The 23816-nt window shown below is 42.6% G+C and overlaps 1 protein-coding gene across 10 annotated transcripts in view; it reads right to left on the reverse strand.

Annotated features, from left to right (window-relative positions):
- Positions 1-23816, reverse strand: part of LOC139552204 (trafficking protein particle complex subunit 13-like) — a 40863-nt gene that overhangs the window by 2641 nt on the left and 14406 nt on the right. For 2 of the 10 annotated variants that reach the window (XM_071363693.1, XM_071363689.1), the window contains 8 exons: positions 6779-6878; positions 4757-4841; positions 4513-4640; positions 4230-4284; positions 3722-3766; positions 3332-3349; positions 1498-1631; positions 1008-1206 (listed from right to left, as the gene is read on the reverse strand). In XM_071363693.1, the coding sequence (XP_071219794.1) occupies positions 1008-1206; positions 1498-1631; positions 3332-3349; positions 3722-3766; positions 4230-4284; positions 4513-4640; positions 4757-4841; positions 6779-6878 (764 nt within the window). Of the gene's footprint in view, positions 1-1007; positions 1207-1497; positions 1632-3331; positions 3350-3721; positions 3767-4229; positions 4303-4512; positions 4641-4756; positions 4842-6778; positions 6879-14945; positions 15408-23816 lie in introns of those variants that run through there. The other 8 variants (XM_071363691.1, XM_071363687.1, XM_071363696.1 and 5 more) reach the window with 5 other exon arrangements.

The raw sequence follows: 23816 nt of genomic DNA on the forward strand, positions 1-23816 counted from the left end.
TGATGCGTTGGGCAGACCGCACCACCCTCTGGAAAGCCCTGCGGTTGCGGAGGGTGCAGTTGCCATACCAGGCGGTAATACAGCCCGACAGGATGCTCTCAATTGTGCATCTGTAAAAGTTTGTGAGGGTCTTAGAAGCCAAGCCAAATTTCTTCAGCCTCCTGAGGTTGAAGAGGCGCTGTTGCGCCTTCTTCACCACACGGTCTGTGTGGGTGGATCATTTCAGATTGTCAGTGATGTGTACGCCGAGGAACTTGAAGCTTTTCACCTTCTCCACTGCGGTCTCGTTGATGTGGATAGGAGCGTGCTCCCTCTGCTGTTTCCTGTAGTCCACCATCAGTTCCTTCGTTTTGTTGACGTTGAGGGAGAGGTTATTTTTCTGGCACCACTCCACCAGGGCCCTACCCTCCTCCCTGTAGGCTGTCTCGTCATTTCTGGTAATCAGGTCTACTAATGTTGTGTCGTCTGCAAACCTGATGATTGTGTTGGAGGCCTGCGTTGCCACGTATGGGTGAACAGAGAGTACAGGAGGGGCCTGAGCACACACACTTGTGGGGCCCCTGTGTTGAGGATCAGCAAAGTGGAGGTGTTGTTTCCTACCTTCAACAACTGGGCAAGGCCCGTCAGAAAATCCAGGACCCAGTTGCACAGGGCGTGGTTCAGGCCTAGAACCCCAAGCTTAATGATGAGCTTGGAGGGTACTATGGTGTTGAAGGCTGAGCTTTCGTCAATGCTGCGAATACAATCATCATCTTGAGCTATGCTATTTCCATTGTAATTCTCCGAAGGGGCACATTTGGCAACAGCCCAGGTATGACTGACAAGAACAATGACAGCATCAACACCACCACTCAACATCATCACCACTACTAAACATCATCACCACCACTCAACAAATAACCACAAAGACAAACACAGCATTGAGACTGAGAATGTCCCGTTATGCAACAACCATATTGTATACTGTGACTAGGAATCATAAACTGTAACTGATAATGTACTGGTACCATTCTCTGTAGCTGGCTTGTCTGCAGCCTTCCTCTTTCTCCTAAGTTGGTCTTCCACACAATGTCCAGTTTGCCGATCACCGTCACACCCTTGATGACGCCCGCCTTCTCTGCAAACTCTGGCTTGGGCTTCAGACAGTAGAGGTACTGGCGCGTGTCCATGGGCTGCAAGTAAGACATCTTCCCAAATGTAGACGTTCTGGAACACAGTCAGGGTGGAGAAGTCTGAAAACCTATTACCTTTGACATATAGTGGGGGCGTCTTCAGCTACACGGACAAAACCTGGCCAAGTGAATGCTGTATTTTGTAAGCAGCATAGTTTCCAAATCAGAATAGTCATACAGCTTTCACTTTCTAAATGTTTTAACAAAAGAAAGCAGTAAAATAACACAAAGTATTGACACTAGAAACTCGTTGGTTCCCCTTTTCTTTATTGTACTGCCTTTTTACTGTACAATCAAAACAAATGTGTGTGTGTGTCTCCCTTACCCTTCGTCCTCTGTCTCCACAGTGTTGAGCTCAGCGACGTTGTACATCACAGAGGGCTCCAGGGACACTTTCTCCATGAACATGGACGACGTGGTGATGTTCTGGATCTGGGCCTCCAGGAACACCTCGTCTGTCTGGGTCGGCGCTAACGTTAGACACCAATACTAACTAGAGGAACACCTCAAAGGATCTAACTGGGCAGCACTTCGACTTCAATCCCCTTTCAATGTACTTATATTGGCCACTCAAGGTGATATTGTAGATTTAATTTAGGCCTACTGTGTGTCACATTTTTCTGCAAACATGTCATTTATACAGGTAGAATCTAGAAAACACCACAAAGTACCTGTATAACTTAGGCATGTACTGTATGAATGTGTCTTAAATGTTACTTATTAGAACCCCAGTAAGACAGGGTTTTTGTTTCTTTGTCAGTCCTATAAAAATCAACCAGTGGGGCCCAAATGGAGTTCAAAAGTCTGCTCAGTTTACCTTTGAGGAGTGGATTAGTACTGAACTGAACAGAGGACTGCTCCGAGATTAGTTCATGCCTTTAATCCAAAGGCTAGTGATTAAGTAGGGACCACAGACAGAAACATTCTGCCAGACTGACAGATTGGGGTTATTGTTACAGAGCAGAGCACCTCTACTTCCCATCTCCCATGCCGAGCCTGACCAGTCATCCACCCAACCCAAACCCTCAGATCTGACACATCTCAAATAGCACCCTATACCCAATGTAGTGCAGCTATTTTTGGCCATAGGTTTATGTGAACAATGTTTCACTTGATCAGATCTATTTGGACTCTTGAAAGAGTTTCTTTCAGTTAAAGAGTGAAATAAACATATACATTTACAAAATCAGATTCATAAATCACCAACTCCACAAACATCATTAAAACGTACAGCCCTTTACATCAGAGATATCATTCAAATCTACATTCTGAATCCAATCCTTCAAAAGAACTGTAGAAATGGAAACCCCACTACAATCATACAGACCCAGGCTTGGTCTGAAATAGCACCCTATTCACTATAGTGCACTACTTTTCACCAGAGCCCTAAGTAGTGAACTATATAGGGAATAGGGTGCCATTTCACAGCCCTACACCAATTTTGTCTAGGGCTGCGAAAGTCCTGTGAGAGATGAGTTAGCAAGAGGGAAAAAGCATTGAAGAGGAAAAGTCAGAGCAACGGCAAAACAGTGGAAAAAGCATTTCATGGACCTTTATTAATGCAGCATGATACCTCTGATTTCCTTGCGAAAAGTAATCACTCTCTAGTCCGGCTGAAGCCAAACTTGAAATCTTCCTGACTTCACAGTCTGGAAAGGTTATTTTGATGTTGTCGGCATGATGCGTTGATATTGAAGGGGCCTGTGCTTTTTTACTGATTGGTTCTCCTCCATGTCTTTCTCACTCAAACACCCACATGGACAGCCTCACACAGCTCCCGATCACTGCCCCCTTCCAATACAACTGTTGGATTTTCAAATCCAAACAACTAAAGGTCTCAACCCCCCAGAAAAAAAATAAAAAACTTGAGACCCAATCAAAGCTCAAGCCAATTTCTGTGCAAATATTGTACCATCAACGGCCTCTTGTTCAGAGCAGTGTGTCACAGCTCTCCCTCGCATCAGCCAGGCTAATGTACCATTGAGTTTTCTACAGACTTTTATTCCCCACAATAGCGTGTTAACGTCCATGCATGCCTTTTAATTATTTTGCCTTTGCTCTTGCACATTGGCTACAGAAAAAGAGAGACAGACATTGCTGCAACAAAAATGATTAAGAAAGCGAGGGTTAAGAGCAGTGAAAACAGAAAAAACTATTACCACGGAACTGAGGTCACTCTAATGGGGAAAATATAAACACAAGAGACAAACAAATGAAGGTTACATGTCAAATGAAAGTGACAATACTTCTGATGCTCTAGCGAATGAAACAGTACTATGAGAGAAAATAAGCAAATTTTACTATATGTGTCACCAATGGAAAATGCCTGACCATGGAATGAAACATGACATACAGCAAACAATTTTTATGTTGAATTAAAAACCAATTGCTGAATTGATAGTGGAAATTTATGTGACTATGTATGAGTGAAGATAGCTAAAGTATGTTGACAACGGTGGAAAGTTGAATAAGCTGGTAACTGTATTTGTCATTGTTTTGGTACAGATAACAAAACAGTGCAGCTGGGAGAAAGAGAGAAACAAACATACCTCTGCATTGTAGAACTTGGTTTTGACGTCGAGCGGCTTCAGAACCTGATTGAGAATACATTGCAAGCTAAATGATGCAAATGTCTCAAATGATTTCTCAAACGATTCCTCCATTCAACAGCAATAAAAAAAAAAAAATCTTCCTTCACAACATTAGAAAATATAGCCATTTATCTCTGGTAACAGAAAAATACTTAAATCCATGAGCCAACAAATTTGATTTAAAACAGTCGGTATATCTTATACAAAAAAGTATTACTGGAGAAGTTGGATTTAGTTTCATTGTGTGACTCAGAGTAGATCCCCGTCTGAGACTGAGGATAGTAGGTAGTGAGATTGTTCGGTAGTCGAAAGCCAAAACTTGTGTGCTATTGCCTTATTACATTGACATTTTAGTTACTTAGCAGACGTGGAATAGTGACATTGTTCAGGGTTGAGGTCTGCTCTTCCAATATAACTCAGTGAGGGGGAATGGGAGAGTTCAAATAAAGGATGCTTTGAAGCTCACCTGAAATTTGAAGAACTTCCTGAAGTACAGCTTCTCTCCGGCCTGTGTGGTATAACTGACAGCACAAACCAAGCTGGAGTAGAGACACAAATTCTTTGCATTTTAGCACTCAAATTAACTCCTATGCATCTTTGCAGATGTGTTGATGTACATCTGCCCCATAGCTGTGTCTCGAGTGACACCCTTTTCCCAGAATTATATAGAGCACTGATCAAAAGTTGGGTACTATATGGGGAATAGGGTGTCATTCCAGATTGACTCCGTGTCAGAAAAGAAAACATACATGTGAGTCCCAATCTCTTTGACTTCATGGTGGATGACATCATCAATGCAGGACTCAGGCTTCAGCTCTGTGACGGCGTTGTTGGACGCTGATAGGTTTAACCTCTGAGAGCTGGTCTGCAGGTCTGCCTGTAAGACATGACAAAAAAAAGAGGGATTTCACTTAAAAGGAGTGTGAATAGGACAAGTGGATTCATCAGAGATGAAAGATGTTTCCATTGGATTGATGTAAATCTGTATTGTACCTTTATTAGTATGTCCTTGACCAACTGGCTGCTGTCATTGTGCACACTAATGTAACTCGAGAAGGTCTCGCCAAGGAAGATATTTCTGTGCAAAGGAAAGTTATTACGCAAGTGTCACACACAAAGACAACGGACTAGACACAAAAACAATGCCCACTGAAGACCAGAAACAACACTTTTCTTTTCAGTGAAAATGATTCATGTATGGTATATATCTCCATATACAGTGCATTCGGAAAGTATTCAGACCCCTTGACTTTTTTCATATTTTATTACGTTACAGCCTTATTCTAAAATGGAATAAATACATTTGTTTCCTCATCAATCTACACACAATACCCCATAATGACCAAGTGAAAACAGTTTTTTTTTGTGTGTGTGCAAATGTATTAAAAATAAAAAACAGAAATACCTTATTTACATACATTTTCAGACCCTATGAAACTAAAAATTGGGCTCAGGTAAATCCTGTTTCCATTGATCATCCTTTAGATGTTTCCACAACTTGATTACAGAATTGAAGGTCCCCAAGAACACAGTGGCCTCCATCATTCTTAAATGGAAGACGTTTGGAACCACCATGACTCTTCCTAGAGCTGGCCGCCCTGCCAAACTGAGCAATTGGGGGAGAAGGTCCTTGGTCAGGGAGTTGACCAAGAACCCAATTGTCACTCTGACAAAGCTCCAGAGTTCCTCTGTGGAGATGGGAGAACCTTCCAGAAGGACAACCATCTTTGCAGCACTCCACCAATCAGGCGTGTCTGGTAGAGTGGCCAGATGGAAGCCACTCCTCAGTAAAAGGCACATGACAGCCCGCTTGGAGTTTGCTTAAAAGCCACCTAAAGGACTCTCAGACCATGAGAAACAAGATTCTCTGGTCTGATAAAACCAAGATTCAACTCTTTGGCCTGAATGCCAAGCGTCATGTCTGGAGGAAGCATGGTGGTGTCAACATCATGTTATGGGGATGTTTTTCAGAGGCAGGGACTAGGAGACTAGTCAGGTTCGAGGGAAAGATGAACAGAGCAAGAGATCCTCGATGAAAACCTGCTCCAGAGCGCTCAAAACCTCAGACTGAGGCGAAGGTTCACCTTCCAACAAGACAACGACCCTAAGCACACAGCCAAGACAACGCAGGAGTGGCTTTGGGACAAGTCTCTGAATGTCCTCGAGTGGCCCAGCCAGAGCCCGGACTTGAACCCGATCGAACATCTCTGGAGAGAAAACTCAAGGCTGTAATCGTTGCCAAAGGTGCTTCAACAAAGTACTGAGTAAAGGGTCTGAATACTTATGTAAATGTGATATTTCAGTTAAAGTTTTTAGAAATTAGCAACAAAAAAAACATTTTTGCTTTGTCATTATGGGGTATTATTGTGTGTAGATTGATACATTTTAGAAATAAGGCTGTAATGTAAAAAAGTGTGTAAAAAGTCAAGGGGTCTAAATACTTTCCAAATGCACTGTATACTTCCACTACCAAAAGTGGAGAACACCATTGTGTTCATGAGAGTCTCAGCATTCAATCGATTGGTTTCTAGGCCAAACCGTTTGGACGCTACAGGCGTTTTTGTGAGAAGACAGATTTTTGGGATGTCGCATGGTCTGACAAATACCGCTCTAGCTCTGCTACCTTTCACCACAGATGCAGAAGGGCGATGTCATTGGAAAAAGTCAAGGGGTCACGAATTGCACCGCTGTTGGGTTTTTCACACTCAACAGTTTCCCCATGTGTTTCAAGAATGGTCCACCACCCAAAGGACATCCAGCCAACTTGGCACAACTGTGAGAAGCATTGGAGTCATCATGGGCCAGCATCTCTGTGGAACGCTTTCTACACCTTGTAGAGTCCATTCCCCCGACAAATTGCTGTTCTCAGGGCAATATTAGGAAGGTGTTCTAAATGTTTTGTACATTCAGTGTAAACTGAATGTTAAAAGCTAGTTGTGTGTGCTTCTCTAGATGTTTCATCCTGTTCTATATACGTAAAAGGGTTCAAAGGGCTGTTGTTGTAGTGTTTATTACCCAAAGTTCTGAGGTAGCGTGAGCATCTCTCCCAGCATTAAAGCCTCTGATCCTTTAATAGTGGATGGGTCCTCCTTCATGAGCCGACCGAACAAATCTCCTGTAGAATGCACGCACACACACAATAGTCAAGTATCATCATATTTCCCATCATGTTAGTTTTGTCAATTAAATATTGATGATCAACGTCAATATTCTAAATCTCTGAGTAAAAGGCTGCCTTCAGAGGAGCAGTGTGGAAGATACGAGAGCTGGGTGGCATAAAAACGATCACAATTTATTTTCTGTCTCTGAAATATAGTGTTCTAGTCGTTCATCTTGATTTACGGCTCTGCCTTTATTTATACCAGGGTGGAGAAATGAAATGGTGTCCCTACCCAGAAGTGTCACTGTGATTTATGGGTTCTGTGGCGTTGGGTTACCAGCCCAGTGCTCACATTGCAGGTGGCAGGCCTCCAAAATGAAAAACACTGTAAATTATCTTCGGGGGACAATGCATATTTATCAACATCAATATCACAACATCCATGTAAATGTGCTGGGGTTAGCCAAAAGCTAATGTGCACCCATAGTCCCTGGGCAGGTAAGTGCCTTTACACAGCACACTATACCAATACTCACTAAAACAATACAAAATACAGTACATCCAATAATACATAATTCTAACAACACCATCATCAGCTGTTGTCTTACATATGAGGAACCACAGATAACTCATGTGTACAGGTTTGGATAGATTTGAGCCATGTTTTCAATTTCTATTTAAAAATACAATAATCAGTGCAGTTTCTCAAGTCCATGGGCATTGCATTGATCGATTTTACTGAGTCAAAATTGGACAACGCAATCCCCTCTAGTTACTGCCCTTGTTATCCTGGAGGTGCTTTCCTTGAGCATGATATGCCAGCATAGAGGTGGAGGGGCAAGACCATGCAGGATCTTAAACACAAGGCTGAGGAAGGAAAGGTCTTATAAACCTGAAGTTGGATAATCCAAACTTGACCGTGTTCACCACCTTCTTCACGTTTCTTAAATTGTCAAGTTGGAGTCCAAAATGACACCGAGATACCTGAAGTTAGACACAACTTTCAGATTCTCCCCATTAACAAGAACAGCTCGTTGGGAAGAATAAATGGATTTCTTAGAGAAGTACATACAAACAATCTTGTCGATATTTAAATGCAGGCAAGAATTAGTAATCCATGTAGAAGCATGTACCATAGCTTCAGTTAACTTAACAAATAGTTGTCTATTTTTTGAGTGTACATACAGAACTGTATTGTCTGCATGTTAACTTGTGGCAAGCAAGTGGAAGATCATTTATATAGATGGTAAAGAGAAGGGGGCCTAATATTGACCCTTGTGGGACCCCAATGTTATAGTAAAGAGAGTCCGACAGTGTCCCCCAAACGCAGCCTTTGACTTCTGTTTGTCAGATAGGAATACATCCAACTAATAACTATCCATTAAGGGAGGATAGTTTGGATAGGAGGACCTCATGATTCACAGTATCAAAGACCTTTTTAAAATCCAAAAAGACTGCGTCGACCTCAGCACCTATGTTCAGTTTAGATTTAATGCACTCCAGAAAATAGCAATTGGCTGTTTCGGTAGAATGGTAAGTTCTGTATCCAAATTGCATTTGATGTATGAAGTTGCCCTGAATGAGGTGATCAGTCAGATGATCAGCCACCCATCTTTCAGCTACTTTTGATAGCACTGGAAGAATGCTTGTAGGTCGGTAATTTTCCACCAGTGTTGGGTCACCAGATATAAAACCGGTATCTCTGCAGCAGATTTCCAAGCACTGGGGAAGAACCCATATTTGATGGACAGATTAACTAAATGTACAATAGGGGAATACAGTGTCAAGACCAAATGCATATTTTGTTCTAGAGCTCCAGAAGAAGCTAATAATACTGTCCACTGCTGACGCTGAGACTTCAGGAATTCTGAATATTGGTTTATTACTATCTATGGTTGAAAATCTTTGAGCCAGTTCCCTGACAGTCAAAAAAAATGTTAGTGGTGGATATGAAATCGGAGTCTTGAATTAGAATCCCATTAACCTTAAATTCAGGATAATTCAGCCCCTGTTAGTTTGCCATTTCCTTTTGCGTCATTGATCCCTCTAAAAAAATAACTCTGCTTTTGCTTTTTTTGTCTTCTCTTTTTTTTAATATATATATATATATATATATATATATATATATTCCTTCCTGCCTTATTTCTCAGTGCTGTAAATATACGTCTGTCATCATTCAGACCAGACTTCAGTGCTTTTTTCAAGGAAAGATCCTGTTCCCTCATCTGCCTCCAGAGGTTTTCCGTTGAAATTTCCTAGTCTCCACTTTGTCAATAGCTGACAAGAATAGTAAAGAAAAAGCCATATCTCAGACTGGCCAATAAAAATAAAAGATTAAGATGGGCAACTGAACACAGACACTGGACAGAGGAACTCTGCCTAGAAGGCCAGCATCCCGGAGTCGCCTCTTCACTGTTGACGTTGAGACTGGTGTTTCGCAGCTACTATTTAATGAAGCTGCCAGTTGAGGACTTGTGAGGCATTGGTTTCTCAGGCATCGGTTTCTCAAACTAGACACTAATGCACTTGTCCTCTTGCTCAGTTGTGCACCGGGGCCTTCCACTCCTCTTTCTAATCTGGTTAGAGCCAGTTTGCGCTGTTCTGTGAAGGGAGTAGTACAGAGCGTTGTACGAGATCTTCAGTTTCTTGGCAATTTCTCACATGGAATAGCCTTCATTTCTCAGAACAGGAATAGACTGACGGGTTTCAGAAGAAAGTTATTTGTTTCTGGCCATTTTGAGCCTGTAATCGAACACACAAATGCTGACACTCCAGATACTCAACTAAAGAAAGCCAGTTTTATTGCTTCTTTAAATCAGTACAACCGTTTTCAGCTGTGCTAACATAATTGCAAAAGGGTTTTCTAATGATCAATTAGACTTTTAAAATGATAAACTTGGATTAGCTAACAAAATGTGCCATTGGAACAGGGGTGATGGTTGCTGATAATGGGCCTCTGTACGCCTATGTAGATATTCCATTAAAAATCATCCGTTTCCAGCTACAATAGTCATTTACAACATTAACAATGTCTACACTGTATTTCTGATCAATTTCATGTTATTTTAACGGACAAAAAAAAGTGCTTTCTTTCAAAAACAAGGACATTTCTAAGTGACCCCAAACTTTTGAACGGTAGTGTATAGAGCCATGTTATTTTTTACTCTTTATTTGTATTCGTTATTTAGCGTGTATTTATTCCTCGTGTCACAATTTAAATTTTTTATTAAAATGTGTATCTTATCTTTAACTCTGCATTGTTGGAAAAGGACCCGTAAGTAAGCATTTCACTGTTAGTCTACACCTGTTGTCTATGAAGCATGTGACAAATAAAATTAGATTTATGTTTTACTATACAAAAATACCCTACATCCCACTAATTCATAATCCTGTTATAATTTCTTGAAGAAGTCAGAATGTAGGAATTACTGTTCAATTGTACTCAGATTTGTTTCAAGTTTTTGTCATAAAATGGCGTGTGACACATGTTTATAACTCTTTTGGGTTCTTTTCCTCTGTGTGCAGTATGTCTGGGATGATGTCCAATGCAGTTGGGGGTCCAGCAGCAGGAGTGGGTGGTGGTAGATATTCCATAAAAAATCTGCCCTTTCCAGCTACAATAGTCATTTACAACATTAAGGATGTCTACATTGTATTTCTGATCAATTTGATGTTATTTTAAAAATGGACAATTTTTTTTTTGCTTTTCTTTCAAAAACAAGGACATTTCGAAGTGACCCCAAACTTTTGAACGGTAGTGTACATCCTCCATATCAGCCGTTCTTTCTGCAGGTGACCTAACTCCAGACTCTGATGGGGCGCTTGGTACCCTGGGCCGCTTGGCTGTTTGATGATTCCGGATTGTTCGAATGAAGGCCAGCATTGATGTTTGGCTGCCTTCTTTTGTATTCCGTAGAGAGTTGCACCACCTTCGGGGTCCCTTATAACCTCAGAGTTTACTTCTGGATTATGATTGTCACTGGTCTCAGTAGCCACTTTCCTAGCTTCATGGGAGCCGAGGAATTATCCTCTTCAACCTGCCTCACGTTCTGTCATTTCAGCTGAGAGATGTGACATGTCTGCCCTACTCATGGGGACAGGATTGTTGTCCTGCACATAATGTGAATAACGACAGAATTTTAGAGGTTAACGAACGAATTGGCTCAATTCATTTTACTGTCGTCATGCCTGGAATTTTAACTAGAGGCTTAACCCCAGTAAAAGGAAAGCTAGCTGATTTACATGTTCTGTTGGTAGTCCTTTACACTCGTACCCGTATACAGGTTGAAAATACCCTATCTGGGCAATGATAAACACTTAAAATTGTAACGCAGTGGCTGTACCGTAATACGCTATACATGACATCAGGCTTCATGCTGTATGGTTTGAACTTGAGCACTGCGTGCGACAAGATCCCCCCCCATCCCTCCCGCTATTTAGGCAACTTTCGCTAAACATTTGACTGAGCGAGGGAAATGCTGTAAATTAAAAGGGCTCAATGTATTTTGAAAGATGAGACGTTGAGGATTATAATAAATACTGCTGTGATGTCATACAAGCAAGCCAAACACCCGTGACTCCAAATATATACTCCACATTTCCATATCATAAAACTCATATCACATGCAATGCCAATGTTTGATTACCGTTTGACGTACAGTTACAAGATGACATGGCGTCATACCATGGGTTATTCTGAACAGAATGAGCCTGTTTGTCTACTGTGCAGGGGCGAAAATCTGATATCAACCTTGGAGGGGACAATTACATGAAATTTTCTCAGGAGTAATTCCTGAGGGGGACACCAAAAGTAGTGCTGTAACACAGCCTACGTTGTAATATGTTAAATGTATATTGAGGGACCATAATCACTACTACTGGATAATTGTTAGGTACAGTAGTTAACTGAAGGGTTGTCCCAACTTGTTTAAATCATTATAATACTTCTACTAATAATAGTTATAGCAGTGTTCCTTATCAGTCCAGTATGTATGCAGGTATTTGTACTTACAACCAGCAATATCAAGAAAGGCCAGTAGGCGGCAATGGTACTGTACACTGTATGGGAGTAGTTTTCATAAATACAATGAACATGGTGTGATCTCATCGTAAAGAATCTCCATTGAGAACCATCACAAAGTTGGTCTCCGTATTGAATTGACCTTTTAATTTGACTTTGTGATTAAATATGTGCACCTGGCCTGAGTCTACTACAATATCTTTACAAGAACAAAAAGCTTAAAATAAGTACAGTTCTAAAAGCAAAATAACTACTTCAATGAAAAACCCAAATAAATCAAACAAAATATCCTTCAGTCAGTGTCTCAACTCTTCAAACAGCAGCTATGGACAAGTATGTCACACAAAGTATGCAATTTTAAATAAAATAACATGAAATAAATAATTTGTAAGTGTACTGTCATGTACTAAAAACTACTAAACAAAAGAACAAATATCAATTACACCAGGGGTTCTCAAACAGGGGTCCATGGACTAATTGCAAGGTGTCCGTGAAATAAAAAAGTGTAATGAATGTAGTCAGTACCACAAGGTTTCCAGTAAGTTTACATATAATAGAGGGGGTGGTGGTCCCTGAGGACCACTGAAAACCTTGCCTGCCTTGCCTCAAAATATGCAGGGGTTCCAGTACCCAAAAAAGGTTGAGAACCACTGCTATACACACTACTGAACAAAAGAACCGAACATATGTTTGCGGGTTTCAATGGATCCAACAAATTGCTGGCATATATTTTCCCTCTTGAGACTGTCCAGCCTGTCTTTATGTACATTACAGACAACTACGCCGTTCAGTCTCTCTTGGCCCATGCTAGCCCGTAGCCAAGTCTTTAACCTGCGGAGTGCACTGAAACTCCTCTCAGCCTCACATGAAGACACTGGCACCACAAACAAAATTCTGATCAGCACCTCAACTTGGTCAAACAACCCCGCACCTCCACTGGAAGCCTCCTGAGGACCTCTGCTGCCTCTCCACTGCTGCTACAGGGGTATTTGTTGTGAAAGAGAGGGATCTGCACTGAAAGAGAATCTATGTTCAGCTCAGGGTACTGATCTAGAGACTCATCCAACTCCCCCGTGAGAAGCGCTCTTTCCAACTTTTGCAGGACGTTTAGACTGTCCTGGTCAAAACGGTCGCCAAACTGAACCTCCACACCATCCAACACTTTAAGAAATTCTGCCCTATAGTGATCCACTGCTTTGCCAGCAAATCGTCTTGAGTGCGTCTCAATGGATTCAATAGAGTCAATCAAAGTTGTTGCTTTCTCATACAGTGCAAGGTAGCTTTCGTCATTTCTCTTGCCCCTAAGAGATGACCGCACACACTCGACTGCAGCCTGCATACCAGAGACAGTCTGAGTTTTCTTCTGCAGTGAAATGTTTAGACATTCAAGCTCTCCAAGAACAGCAGAGGCAAGTGTGAGGCCCAACACAGTCTTGCCTTTGCTGAAGTGCTCGAATAAGCCACTGGCAGTTGAAGCTGTCTTGGATGCAGTTTTTGCCATCTCCTCTAGGCTGCTGAGTACCCGCTCATACTGCCCTAGCACAGCTCTAATAGCAGTATTCCGCACAGTCCACCTTGTTGGACATAGGGGTTTCAGGGTGGTCAGATTTGTATCTTTGGACGTGGCAATTGATTCAAACATGCTCTTAAACTTTCCTGACTGGCCATAGAGGACACCTAACTGATGGACCCAAGAAAGGGAATCCCGGATCAGTGGGGAGGCTGAGCAGCCAGCCTGTGTAATCAGATTTACACAGTGTGCTCCACAATGGACATAGAGGGCTAATGGCTGCTGCCTCCTCACAATTGCCTGTGCACCTGTGTATTTTCCTGCCATGTTTGAGGCACCAACGTAAGCCAGACATGGGCAAATTGAGCCTCAACAACACATCAGTTGCCACTTTCGCAATGCCCTCGCCTGTTGTCTCCGACACCCTGTATAGCCCAATAAACTCCTCGTGAGGGACAAGGTCATGGTCAACATAACGCAGACAGACACTCTCCTGTTCAGCACCAGAGACATCTTGAGTACCATCAACAATTAATGAAAATTGTACAATCGGAAGAGACCTAATCTCAGCCGCAATGCCTCGAATGACTGTATTGGCCATGATGTTCAGAATTTCATTCTGTGCTTTTTGGGCCTGTGTACATTGTGGTACGCTCTGTTAACCACTTCAGTAAAATGGGATCATCCTCTTCTGCCCTGAGTTTCAAAAGCTGGTATAAATTCCCACTGTCATCCGTGTGGCCTCTAAAGGCTTGTCCCGGTCTTACTACATGCCGCACCGAACTAACAATTTTCATCAAGCAATGCCTTGCGTCCTCCTGCTGTTTACCCCACGCGCTGGATAACTGGACACTGATTGGATTTAGCTGGTGTGCTGTTACAGTTACAAAGTGGCGGTGGGTTTGGCAGTTTTGATGTGCTATGAATTTTTCAATGGCTTTTCTCCAGTTCCTAAATCCTGCACTAATGAAGGCAGCATCCGCTCTTTGGCCAAAAGATGGCTGGCTTGAAAACCCTTGGCTCCAGTGAAAACACAACACTCCTTTTATTGATGGATTATAATGTAGCCAGGGGAAATCGCGAAACCATCTCTCTTGAAACGTCAACACTCTGTTGGCAAGAGTTTGCGGTTCTATAAATTGTGGGTGTGGCTGATATGGTTTTGTGCCATCACTGAGGTAACTGGATGATGCTGTGCCACTGTCCCCTATACTGGTGCTGCTGGCAACAAGGGTGACACCTGGTCCTGCCGTGGCTGTGACACTGTCCTCTGAAGTCTCTCTCCTTGGCTCTTTCCCTTTCACCACCCTCACTGACTCACAGTCAGTCTCCTAGAAAATAAATAAGGTGTTTGCTGTACTCCTAACTACCGGTACCCAAAACTACACAATTAATCACAACAGCAATACCATTGCCTTAAACAAATCTTAGTTTAGTCACCAGTTTAAGTTGAGTGGGGGTATCCATGGCATTTTCCAATTATGTCCCTATTTTACAACTAAAAAAAATTGAGAACCTTTCATAATGTTGCCAAACAAAGACTCAAACTTACCTGAGACTCCCTGTCTCTGCCAATCTGTCCCTGCATATCTGTCCCCAGCTCTGCTGTCTGTGTGCCATCTGTTGCCTGCTCTGCCTAATGACATCATTGTGAAACATTTCCATTAGCATTTCACTTCTTTCTTATGAACATTTTATCAACTAGTCTTTGAGATATTAGGCTACTAGAGTTCTTACTTTGCGTTTTGGTATAAGAGAGTGTAGTTCTGTTCAGTTTGGACTTCAGTTTATCGCTAACCTTATCACAGGGACTTTGAAGCACTACAGCTGCATGCTAATCTTGGAATAAACTGACGATAGCAAATATTCCATCTTTGACGACGCCACATAAATGGAATAGGTACTAGCTAGCTTGATAGTTAATGTTTGCTTTAGTTTGCGCGCTAGCTCTGCAAATTCAGCTAGTGTGTGAACCCTGCAACATTAAAAAAATATATACATTGCTATGGCGTGATTGACTGGATTACCTCACGTCAGTTACGTACATTGAGTGCCTTTCGGACAGTAGATACGAACACTCTATTACCTTGCCAGCTAAGGAACTGGCAGTGGATCAAATCATTGTGAGGCAAAGGGCGGGGGGGGTCGCAATCTTGTGAAACTTAAAAACGCGCTATTAAGTGTCTATAATCAGCACAAGTGCTTTCATTGCGTATTATTAATATTATTGAAATTACATAGTTATGTTTACAGTGATATATTGGGGGGGACAAATCATATTTTTCCCAGGATGGGGGGGTCGTGTCCCCCCCGTCCCCCCTGGGATTTCCACCTATGCTACTGTGAAGAAAATTAACTGCAGCACATGCACCTGAATGCACTCTATGCGTACCAAAATGATGATCTGTTTACCTGAATTGCCTTGTGAAAACCTAACACTATCATACAATTTTCTATAAAACTTAGCTAGTCATGTTGACAATAGAACAAGCTTTCAAATGATGCCCACCTGACCTAGATTGTGATTTATAATGGACCGTTTTTGGATTGCGTAAACAACAACAGTAATTGTGTGATGGCGGGGATGCAGAGTTGTGTTCAAAACAACTACAAGTGTGCTTGCTGTAGTTCCTCAACAGCACAGCTGGGAGAGCTCAAAAAAGCCCCTTATAGTTGAGTCATAAAAGTGCATTGAAATTATTTAAGAAATGTGCACACTTTGGAGAGGTGTGGCCACTTGGAGACACCAGTTAGTCCTTTCACCCAAACCCTTGTAATTTTTTTGTCTTATGTTGCACCTACAACACATTTTCCAGGAATATTCTTATCATGCTACTGAATGGATCCAGAGTATTTTCACATTTAATTAACAACAAATGCAGTGAAAAGTACAGTAAATATAAAATGCACATAAAATCAGTGTAATGTTTGGATTCAGTCTTGTGAACGGTTGTGTCCTCCATTCCTGCCATCATTGAAAGAGATCGTGATACCTCACATCTCAAAATAGGGTTACTTAATGTTAGATCCCTCACTTCAAAGGCAGTCATAGTCAATGAACTAATCACTGATCATAATCTTGATGTGATTGGCCTGACTGAAACATGGCTTAAGCCTGATGAATTTACTGTGTTAAATGAGGCCTCACCTCCTGGTTACACTAGTGACCATATCCCCCGTACATCCCGCAAAGGCGGAGGTGTTGCTAACATTTACGATAGCAAATTTCAATTTACAAAAAAAAAAATGGCGTTTTCGTCTTTTGAGCTTCTAGTCATGAAATCTATGCAGCCTACTCAATCACTTTTTATAGCTACTGTTTACAGGCCTCCTGGGCCATATACAGCGTTCCTCTCTGAGTTTCCTGAATTCCTATCAGACCTTGTAGTCATAGCAGATCATATTCTAATTTTTGGTGATTTTAATATTCACATGGAGAAGTCCACAGACCCACTCCAAAAGTCTTTCGGAGCCATTATCGACTCAGTGGGTTTTGTCCAACATGTCTCTGGACCTACTCACTGCCACAGTCATACTCTGGACCTAGTTTTGTCCCATGGAATAAATGTTGTAGATCTTAATGTTTTTCCACATAATCCTGGACTATCGGACCACCATTTTATTACGTTTGCAATCGCAACAAATAATCTGCTCAGACCCCAACCAAGGAGCATCAAAAGTCGTGCTATAAATTCTCAGACAACACAAAAATTCCTTGATGCCCTTCCAGACTCCTTCTGCCTACCCAAGGACGTCAGAGGACAAAAATCAGTTAACCACCTAACTGAGGAACTCAATTTAACCTTGCGCAATACCCTAGATGCAGTTGCACCCCTAAAAACGAAAAACATTTGTCATAAGAAACTAGCTCCCTGGTATACAGAAAATACCCGAGCTTTGAAGCAAGCTTCCAGGAAATTGGAACGGAAATGGCGCCACACCAAACTGGAAGTCTTCCGACTAGCTTGGAAAGACAGTACCGTGCAGTACCGAAGAGCCCTCACTGCTGCTCGCTCATCCTACTTTTCCAACTTAATCGAGGAAAATAAGAACAATCCAAAATTTCTTTTTGATACTGTTGCGAAACTAACTAAAAAGCAGCATTCCCCAAGAGAGGATGGCTTTCACTTCAGCAGTAATAAATTCATGAACTTCTTTGAGGAAAAGATCATGACCATTAGAAAGCAAATTACGGACTCCTCTTTGAATCTGCGTATTCCTCCAGGGCTTAGCTGTCCTGGATCTGCACAGCTCTGCGAGGGCCTGGGATCGGGAGAGACACTTAAGTGTTTTAGTACTATATCTCTTGACACAATGATGAAAATAATCATGGCCTCTAAACCTTCAAGCTGCATACTGGATCCTATTCCTACTAAACTGCTGAAGGAGCTGCTTCCTGTGCTTGGCCCTCCTATGTTGAACATAATAAACAGCTCTCTATCCACCGGATGTGTACCAAACTCACTAAAAGTGGCAGTGATAAAGCCTCTCTTGAAAAAGCCAAACCTTGACCCGGAAAACATAAAAAACTATCGGCCTATATCGAATCTTCCATTCCTCTCAAAGATTTTAGAAAAAGCTGTTGCGCAGCAACTCACTGCCTTTCTGAAGACAAATAATGTATACGAAATGCTTCAGTCTGGTTTTAGACCCCATCATAGCACTGAGACTGCACTTGTGAAGGTGGTAAATGACCTTTTAATGGCGTCAGACCGAGGCTCTGCATCTGTCCTCGTGCTACTAGACCTTAGTGCTGCCTTTGACACCATCGATCACCACATTCTTTTGGAGAGACTGGAAACCCAAATTGGTCTACACGGACAAGTTCTGGCCTGGTTTAGATCTTACCTGTCGGAAAGATATCAGTTTGTCTCTGTGAATGGTCTGTCCTCTGACAAATCAACTGTACATTTCGGTGTTCCTCAAGGTTCCGTTTTAGGACCACTATTGTTTTCACTATATATTTTACCTCTTGGGGATGTTATTCGAAAACATAATGTTAACTTTCACTGCTATGCGGATGACACACAGCTGTACATTTCAATGAAACATGGTGAAGCCCCAAAATTGCCCTCGCTAGAAGCCTGTGTTTCAGACATAAGGAAGTGGATGGCTGAAAACTTTCTACTTTTAAACTCGGACAAAACAGAGATGCTTGTTCTAGGTCCCAAGAAACAAAGAGATCTTCTGTTAAATCTGACAATTCATCTTGATGGTTGTAAAGTCGTCTCAAATAAAACTGTGAAGGACCTCGGCGTTACTCTTGACCCTGATCTCTCTTTTGACGAACATATCAAGACTGTTTCAAGGACAGCTTTTTTCCATCTACGTAACATTGCAAAAATCAGAAATTTTCTGTCCAAAAATGATGCAGAAAAATTAATCCATGCATTTGTTACTTCTAGGTTAGACTACTGCAATGCTCTACTTTCCGGCTACCCGGATAAAGCACTAAATAAACTTCAGTTAGTGCTAAATACGGCTGCTAGAATCCTGACTAGAACCAAGAAATTTGATCATATTACTCCAGTGCTAGCTTCCCTACACTGGCTTCCTGTTAAGGCAAGGGCTGATTTCAAGGTTTTACTGTTAACCTATAAAGCGTTACATGGGCTTGCTCCTACCTATCTTTCCGAGTTGGTCCTGCCGTACATACCAATACGTACGCTACGGTCACAAGACGCAGGCCTCCTAATTGTCCCTAGAATTTCTAAGCAAACAGCGGGAGGCAGGGCTTTCTCCTATAGATCTCCATTTTTATGGAACAGTCTGCCTACCCATGTGAGAGACGCAGACTCGGTCTCAACCTTTAAGTCTTTACTGAAGACTTATCTCTTCAGTAGGTCATATGATTGAGTGTAGCCTGGCCCAGGAGTGTGAAGGTGAACGGAAAGGCTCTGGAGCAACGAACCGCCCTTGCTGTCTCTGCCAGGCCGGTTCCCCTCTCTCCACTGGGATTCTCTGCCTCTAACCCTGTTACAGGGGCTGAGTCACTGGCTTGCTGGTGCTCTTTCATGCCGTCCCTAGGAGGGGTGCGTCACTTGAGTGGGTTGAGTTACTGACGTGATCTTCCTGTCTGGGTTGGCGCCCCCCCTTGGTTTGTGCTGTGGTGGAGACCTTTGTGGGCTATACTCGGCCTTGTCTCAGGATTGTAAGTTGGTGGTTGAGGATTTCCCTCTAGTGGTGCGGGGGCTGTGCTTTGGCAAAGTGGGTGGGGTTATATCCTTCCTATTTGGCCCTGTCCGGGGGTTTCTTCGGATGGGGCCACAGTGTCTCCTGACCGCTCCTGTCTCAGCCTCCAGTATTTATGCTGCAGTAGTTTGTGTCGGGGGGCTAGGGTCAGTTGGTTACCTGGAGTACTTCTCCTGTCTTATCCAGTGTCCTGTGTGAATTTAAGTATGCTCTCTCTAATTCTCTCGTTCTCTCTTTCTCTCTGAGAACCTGAGCCCTAGGACCATACGTCAGGACTACCGGGCATGATGACACCTTGCTGTCCCCAGTCCGCCTGGCCTTGCTGCTATTCCAGTTTCAACTGTTCTGCCTGTGGTTACGGAACCCCTACCTGTCCCAGACCTGCTGTTTTCAACTCTTAATGATCGGCTATGAAAAGCCAACTAAGATTTATTCCTGATTATTATTTGACCATGCTTGTCATTTATGAACATTTTGAAAATCTTGGCTCTCTCTAATTTTCTCCTTCTCTCTTTCTTTCTCTCGGAGGACCTGAGCCCTAGGACCATACGTCGGGACTACCGGCCGTGGTGACTCCTTGCTGTCCCCAGTCCGCCTGGCCTTGCTGCTATTCCAGTTTCAACTGTTCTGCCTGCGGTTATGGAACCCCTACCTGTCCCAGACCTGCTGTTTTCAACTCTTAATGATCGGCTATGAAAAGCCAACTGAGATTTATTCCTGATTATTATTTGACCATGCTTGTCATTTATGGAAATTTTGAAAATCTTGGCTCTCTCTAATTTTCTCCTTCTCTCTTTCTTTCTCTCGGAGGACCTGGGCCCTAGGACCATGCGTCGGGACTGCCGCCCGTGGTGACTCCTTGCTGTCCCCAGTCCGCCTGGCCTTGCTGCTATTCCAGTTTCAGCTGTTCTGCCTGCGGTTATGGAACCGCCACCTGTCCCAGACCTGTTGTTTTTCAACTCTTGATGATCGGCTATGAAAAGCCAACTGAAAATTATTCATGATTATTATTTGACCATGCTTGTCACTTATGAACATTTTTGAACATCTTGGCATAGTTCTGTTATAATCTCCACCCGGCACAGCCAGAAGAGGACTGGCCACCCCTCATAGCCTGGTTCCTCTCTAGGTTTCTTCCTAGGTTTTGGCCTTTCTAGGGAGTTTTTCCTAGCCACCGTGCTTCTACACCTGCATTACTAGCTGTTTGGGGTTTTAGGCTGGGTGTCTGTACAGCACTTCGAGATATTAGCTGATGTACGAAGGGCTATATAAAATAAAATTGATTGAAAATTGATTGTGTCGTCAGCTTCAGTCGAATCAATTTTGCATTATCTCCAAACTGTTCCCTTTCAATTGCTACCATGGTTATGCATATGCGTTTCATATTTCTTCTGTAAGAAACAGAAAGTCACGTCCATATAGGCCAATTCCAAAAAGTGTAAAGGGTTAACATACATATTTTTATTTATTTATTTCACCTATATTTAACCAGGTAGGCTAGTTGAGAACAAGTTCTCATTTACAACTGCGACCTGGCCAAGATAAAGCAAAGCAGTTCGACACATACAACAACACAGAGTTACACATGGAATAAAGAAACATACAGTCAATAATACAGTAGGAACAAATATATATATACAGTGTGTGCAAATGAGGTAAGATAAGGGAGGTAAGGCAATAAAATAGGCCATAATGGCGAGGTAATTACGATATAGCAATTAAACATTGGAGTGATAGATGCACGTTCATGTTCTGTACAAGGAGAGATACTGGGGTGCAAAGGAGCAAAATAAACAAATAAATAAATAAATACAGTATAGGGATGAGGTAGTTGGATGAGCTATTTACAGATAGGCTATGTACAAGTGCAATGATCTGTGAGCTGATCTGACAGCTGGTGCTTGAAGTTAGTGAGGGAGATATTAGTCTCCAGCTTCAGCGATTTTTGCAGTTCGTTCCAGTCATTGGCAGCAGAGAACTGGAAGGCGGCCAAAGGAGGAATTGGCTTTGGGGGTTACAAGTGAAATATACCTGCTGGATCTCGTGCTGCGGGTGGGCGCTGCTATGGTGAGCAGTGAACTAAGATAATGCGGGGCTTTACCTAGCAAAGACTTGTAGATGACCTGGAGCCAGTGGGTGTGGCAACGAGTATGAAGCGAGGGACAGCCAACGAGAGCGTACAGATCGCAGTGGTGGGTAGTATATGGGGCTTTGGTGACAAAACGGATGGCACTGTGATAGACTGCATCCAATTTATTGAGTAGAGTGTTAGGGGATGTTTTGTAAATGACATCGCCGAAGTCAAGGATCGGTAGGATAGTCAGTTTTACAAAGGTATGTTTGGCAGCATGAGTGAAGGATGCTTTGTTACGAAATAGGAAGCCGATTCTAGATTTAATTTTGGATTGGAGATGCTTAATCTGGGTCTGGAAGGAGAGTTTACAGTCTAACCAGACACCTAGGTATTTGTAGTTGTCCACATATTCTAGGTCAAAACCGTCCAGAGTAGTGATGCTGGACGGGCGGACAGGTGCGGGCAGCGATCGATTGAAGAGCATGCATTTAGTTTTACTTGCATTTAAGAGCAGCTGGAGGCCACAGAAGGAGAGTTGTATGGCATTGAAGCTCATCTGGAGGTTAGTTAGCACAGTGTCCAAAGAAGGGCCAGAAGTATACAGAATGGTGTCGTCTGCGTAGAGGTGGATCAGAGAATCATCAGTAGCAAGAGCGACATCATTGATGTATACAGAGAAGAGAGTCGGCCCGAGAATTGAACCCTGTTGCACCCCCATAGAGACTGCCAGAGGTCCAGACAACAGGCCCTCCGATTTGACACACTGAACTCTATCAGAGAAGTAGTTGGTGAACCAGGTGAGGCAGTCATTTGAGAAACCAAGGCTGTTGAGTCGGCCGATAAGAATGTGGTGATTGACAAAGTCGAAAGCCTTGGCCAGGTCGATGAATACGGCTGCACAGTATTGTCTCTTATCGATGGCAGTTATGATATCGTTTAGGGCCTTGAGCGTGGCTGAGGTGCACCCATGACCAGCTCGGAAGCCAGAATGCATAGCGGAGAAGGTACGGTGGGATTCGAAATGGTCGGTGATCAGTTTGTTAACTTGGCTTTCGAAGACCTTAGAAAGGCAGGGTAGGATAGATATAGGTCTGTAGCAGTTTGGGTCTAGAGTGTCTCCCCCTTTGAAGAGGGGGATGACCGCGGCAGCTTTCCAATCTTTAGGGATCTCAGACAATACGAAAGAGAGGTTGAATAGGCTAGTAATAGGGGTTGCAACAATTTGGGCAGATAATTGTAGATAGAGAGGGTCCAGATTGTCAAGCCCGGTTGATTTGTAGGGGTCCAGATTTTGCCGCTCTTTCAGAACATCAGCTATCTGGATTTGGGTGAAGGAGAAATGGGGGAGGCTTGGGCGAGTTGCTGTGGGGGGTGCAGGGCAGTTGACCGGGGTAGGGGTAGCCAGGTAGAAAGCATGGCCAGCCGTAGAAAAATGCTTATTGAAATTCTCAATTATCGTGGATTTATCGGTGGTGACAGTGTTTCCTAGACTCAGTGCAGTGGGCAGCTGGTGCTCTTATTCTCCATGGACTTTACAGTGTCCCAGAACTTTTTTGAGTTTGTGCTACAGGATGCAAATTTCTGTTTAAATTTCCTAACTGCTTGTGTATATTGGTTCCTAAATTCCCTGAAAAGTTGCATATCACAGGGGCATACCACTGAATATCCCTAAATATCACTGAAAAGTTGCATATCAATCCTATGAATATAGGACTGCGTGCAGTTGTCATAAATGATGTACCCATGGGTCGTGAAATGTAGAGTCCGGCATCTGTCGGCATCTGTTTTTCTGTCTGAGTGATACTGATTTCAAAGAGAAACATGACATGTGAATGTGTTGGTATGGGCTGTGGATTTAAATAGCACTACATCAATGTTTTTACCATAGGCTCACTGTGAGCTTGACATTATAATATATAATAAATATATATACACACAGTGCCTTCTGAAAGTAATAACAACCCTTGACTTTTCCCACATTTTGTTGTGTTGCAAAGTGGGATTAAAATGGATTGAATTGTCATATGTCAACGATCTACACAAAATACTCTGTCAGTGGGAGAAAACTTCTAACACAGTAAAACACTAATATATGTTGATTAGATAAGTATTCAACCCCGAGTCAATACATGTTAGAATCACCTTGGCAACGATTAC

Source organism: Salvelinus alpinus, chromosome 24, assembly GCF_045679555.1.
Source record: "Salvelinus alpinus chromosome 24, SLU_Salpinus.1, whole genome shotgun sequence".
Classification (NCBI taxonomy): Eukaryota; Metazoa; Chordata; class Actinopteri; order Salmoniformes; family Salmonidae; genus Salvelinus; species Salvelinus alpinus.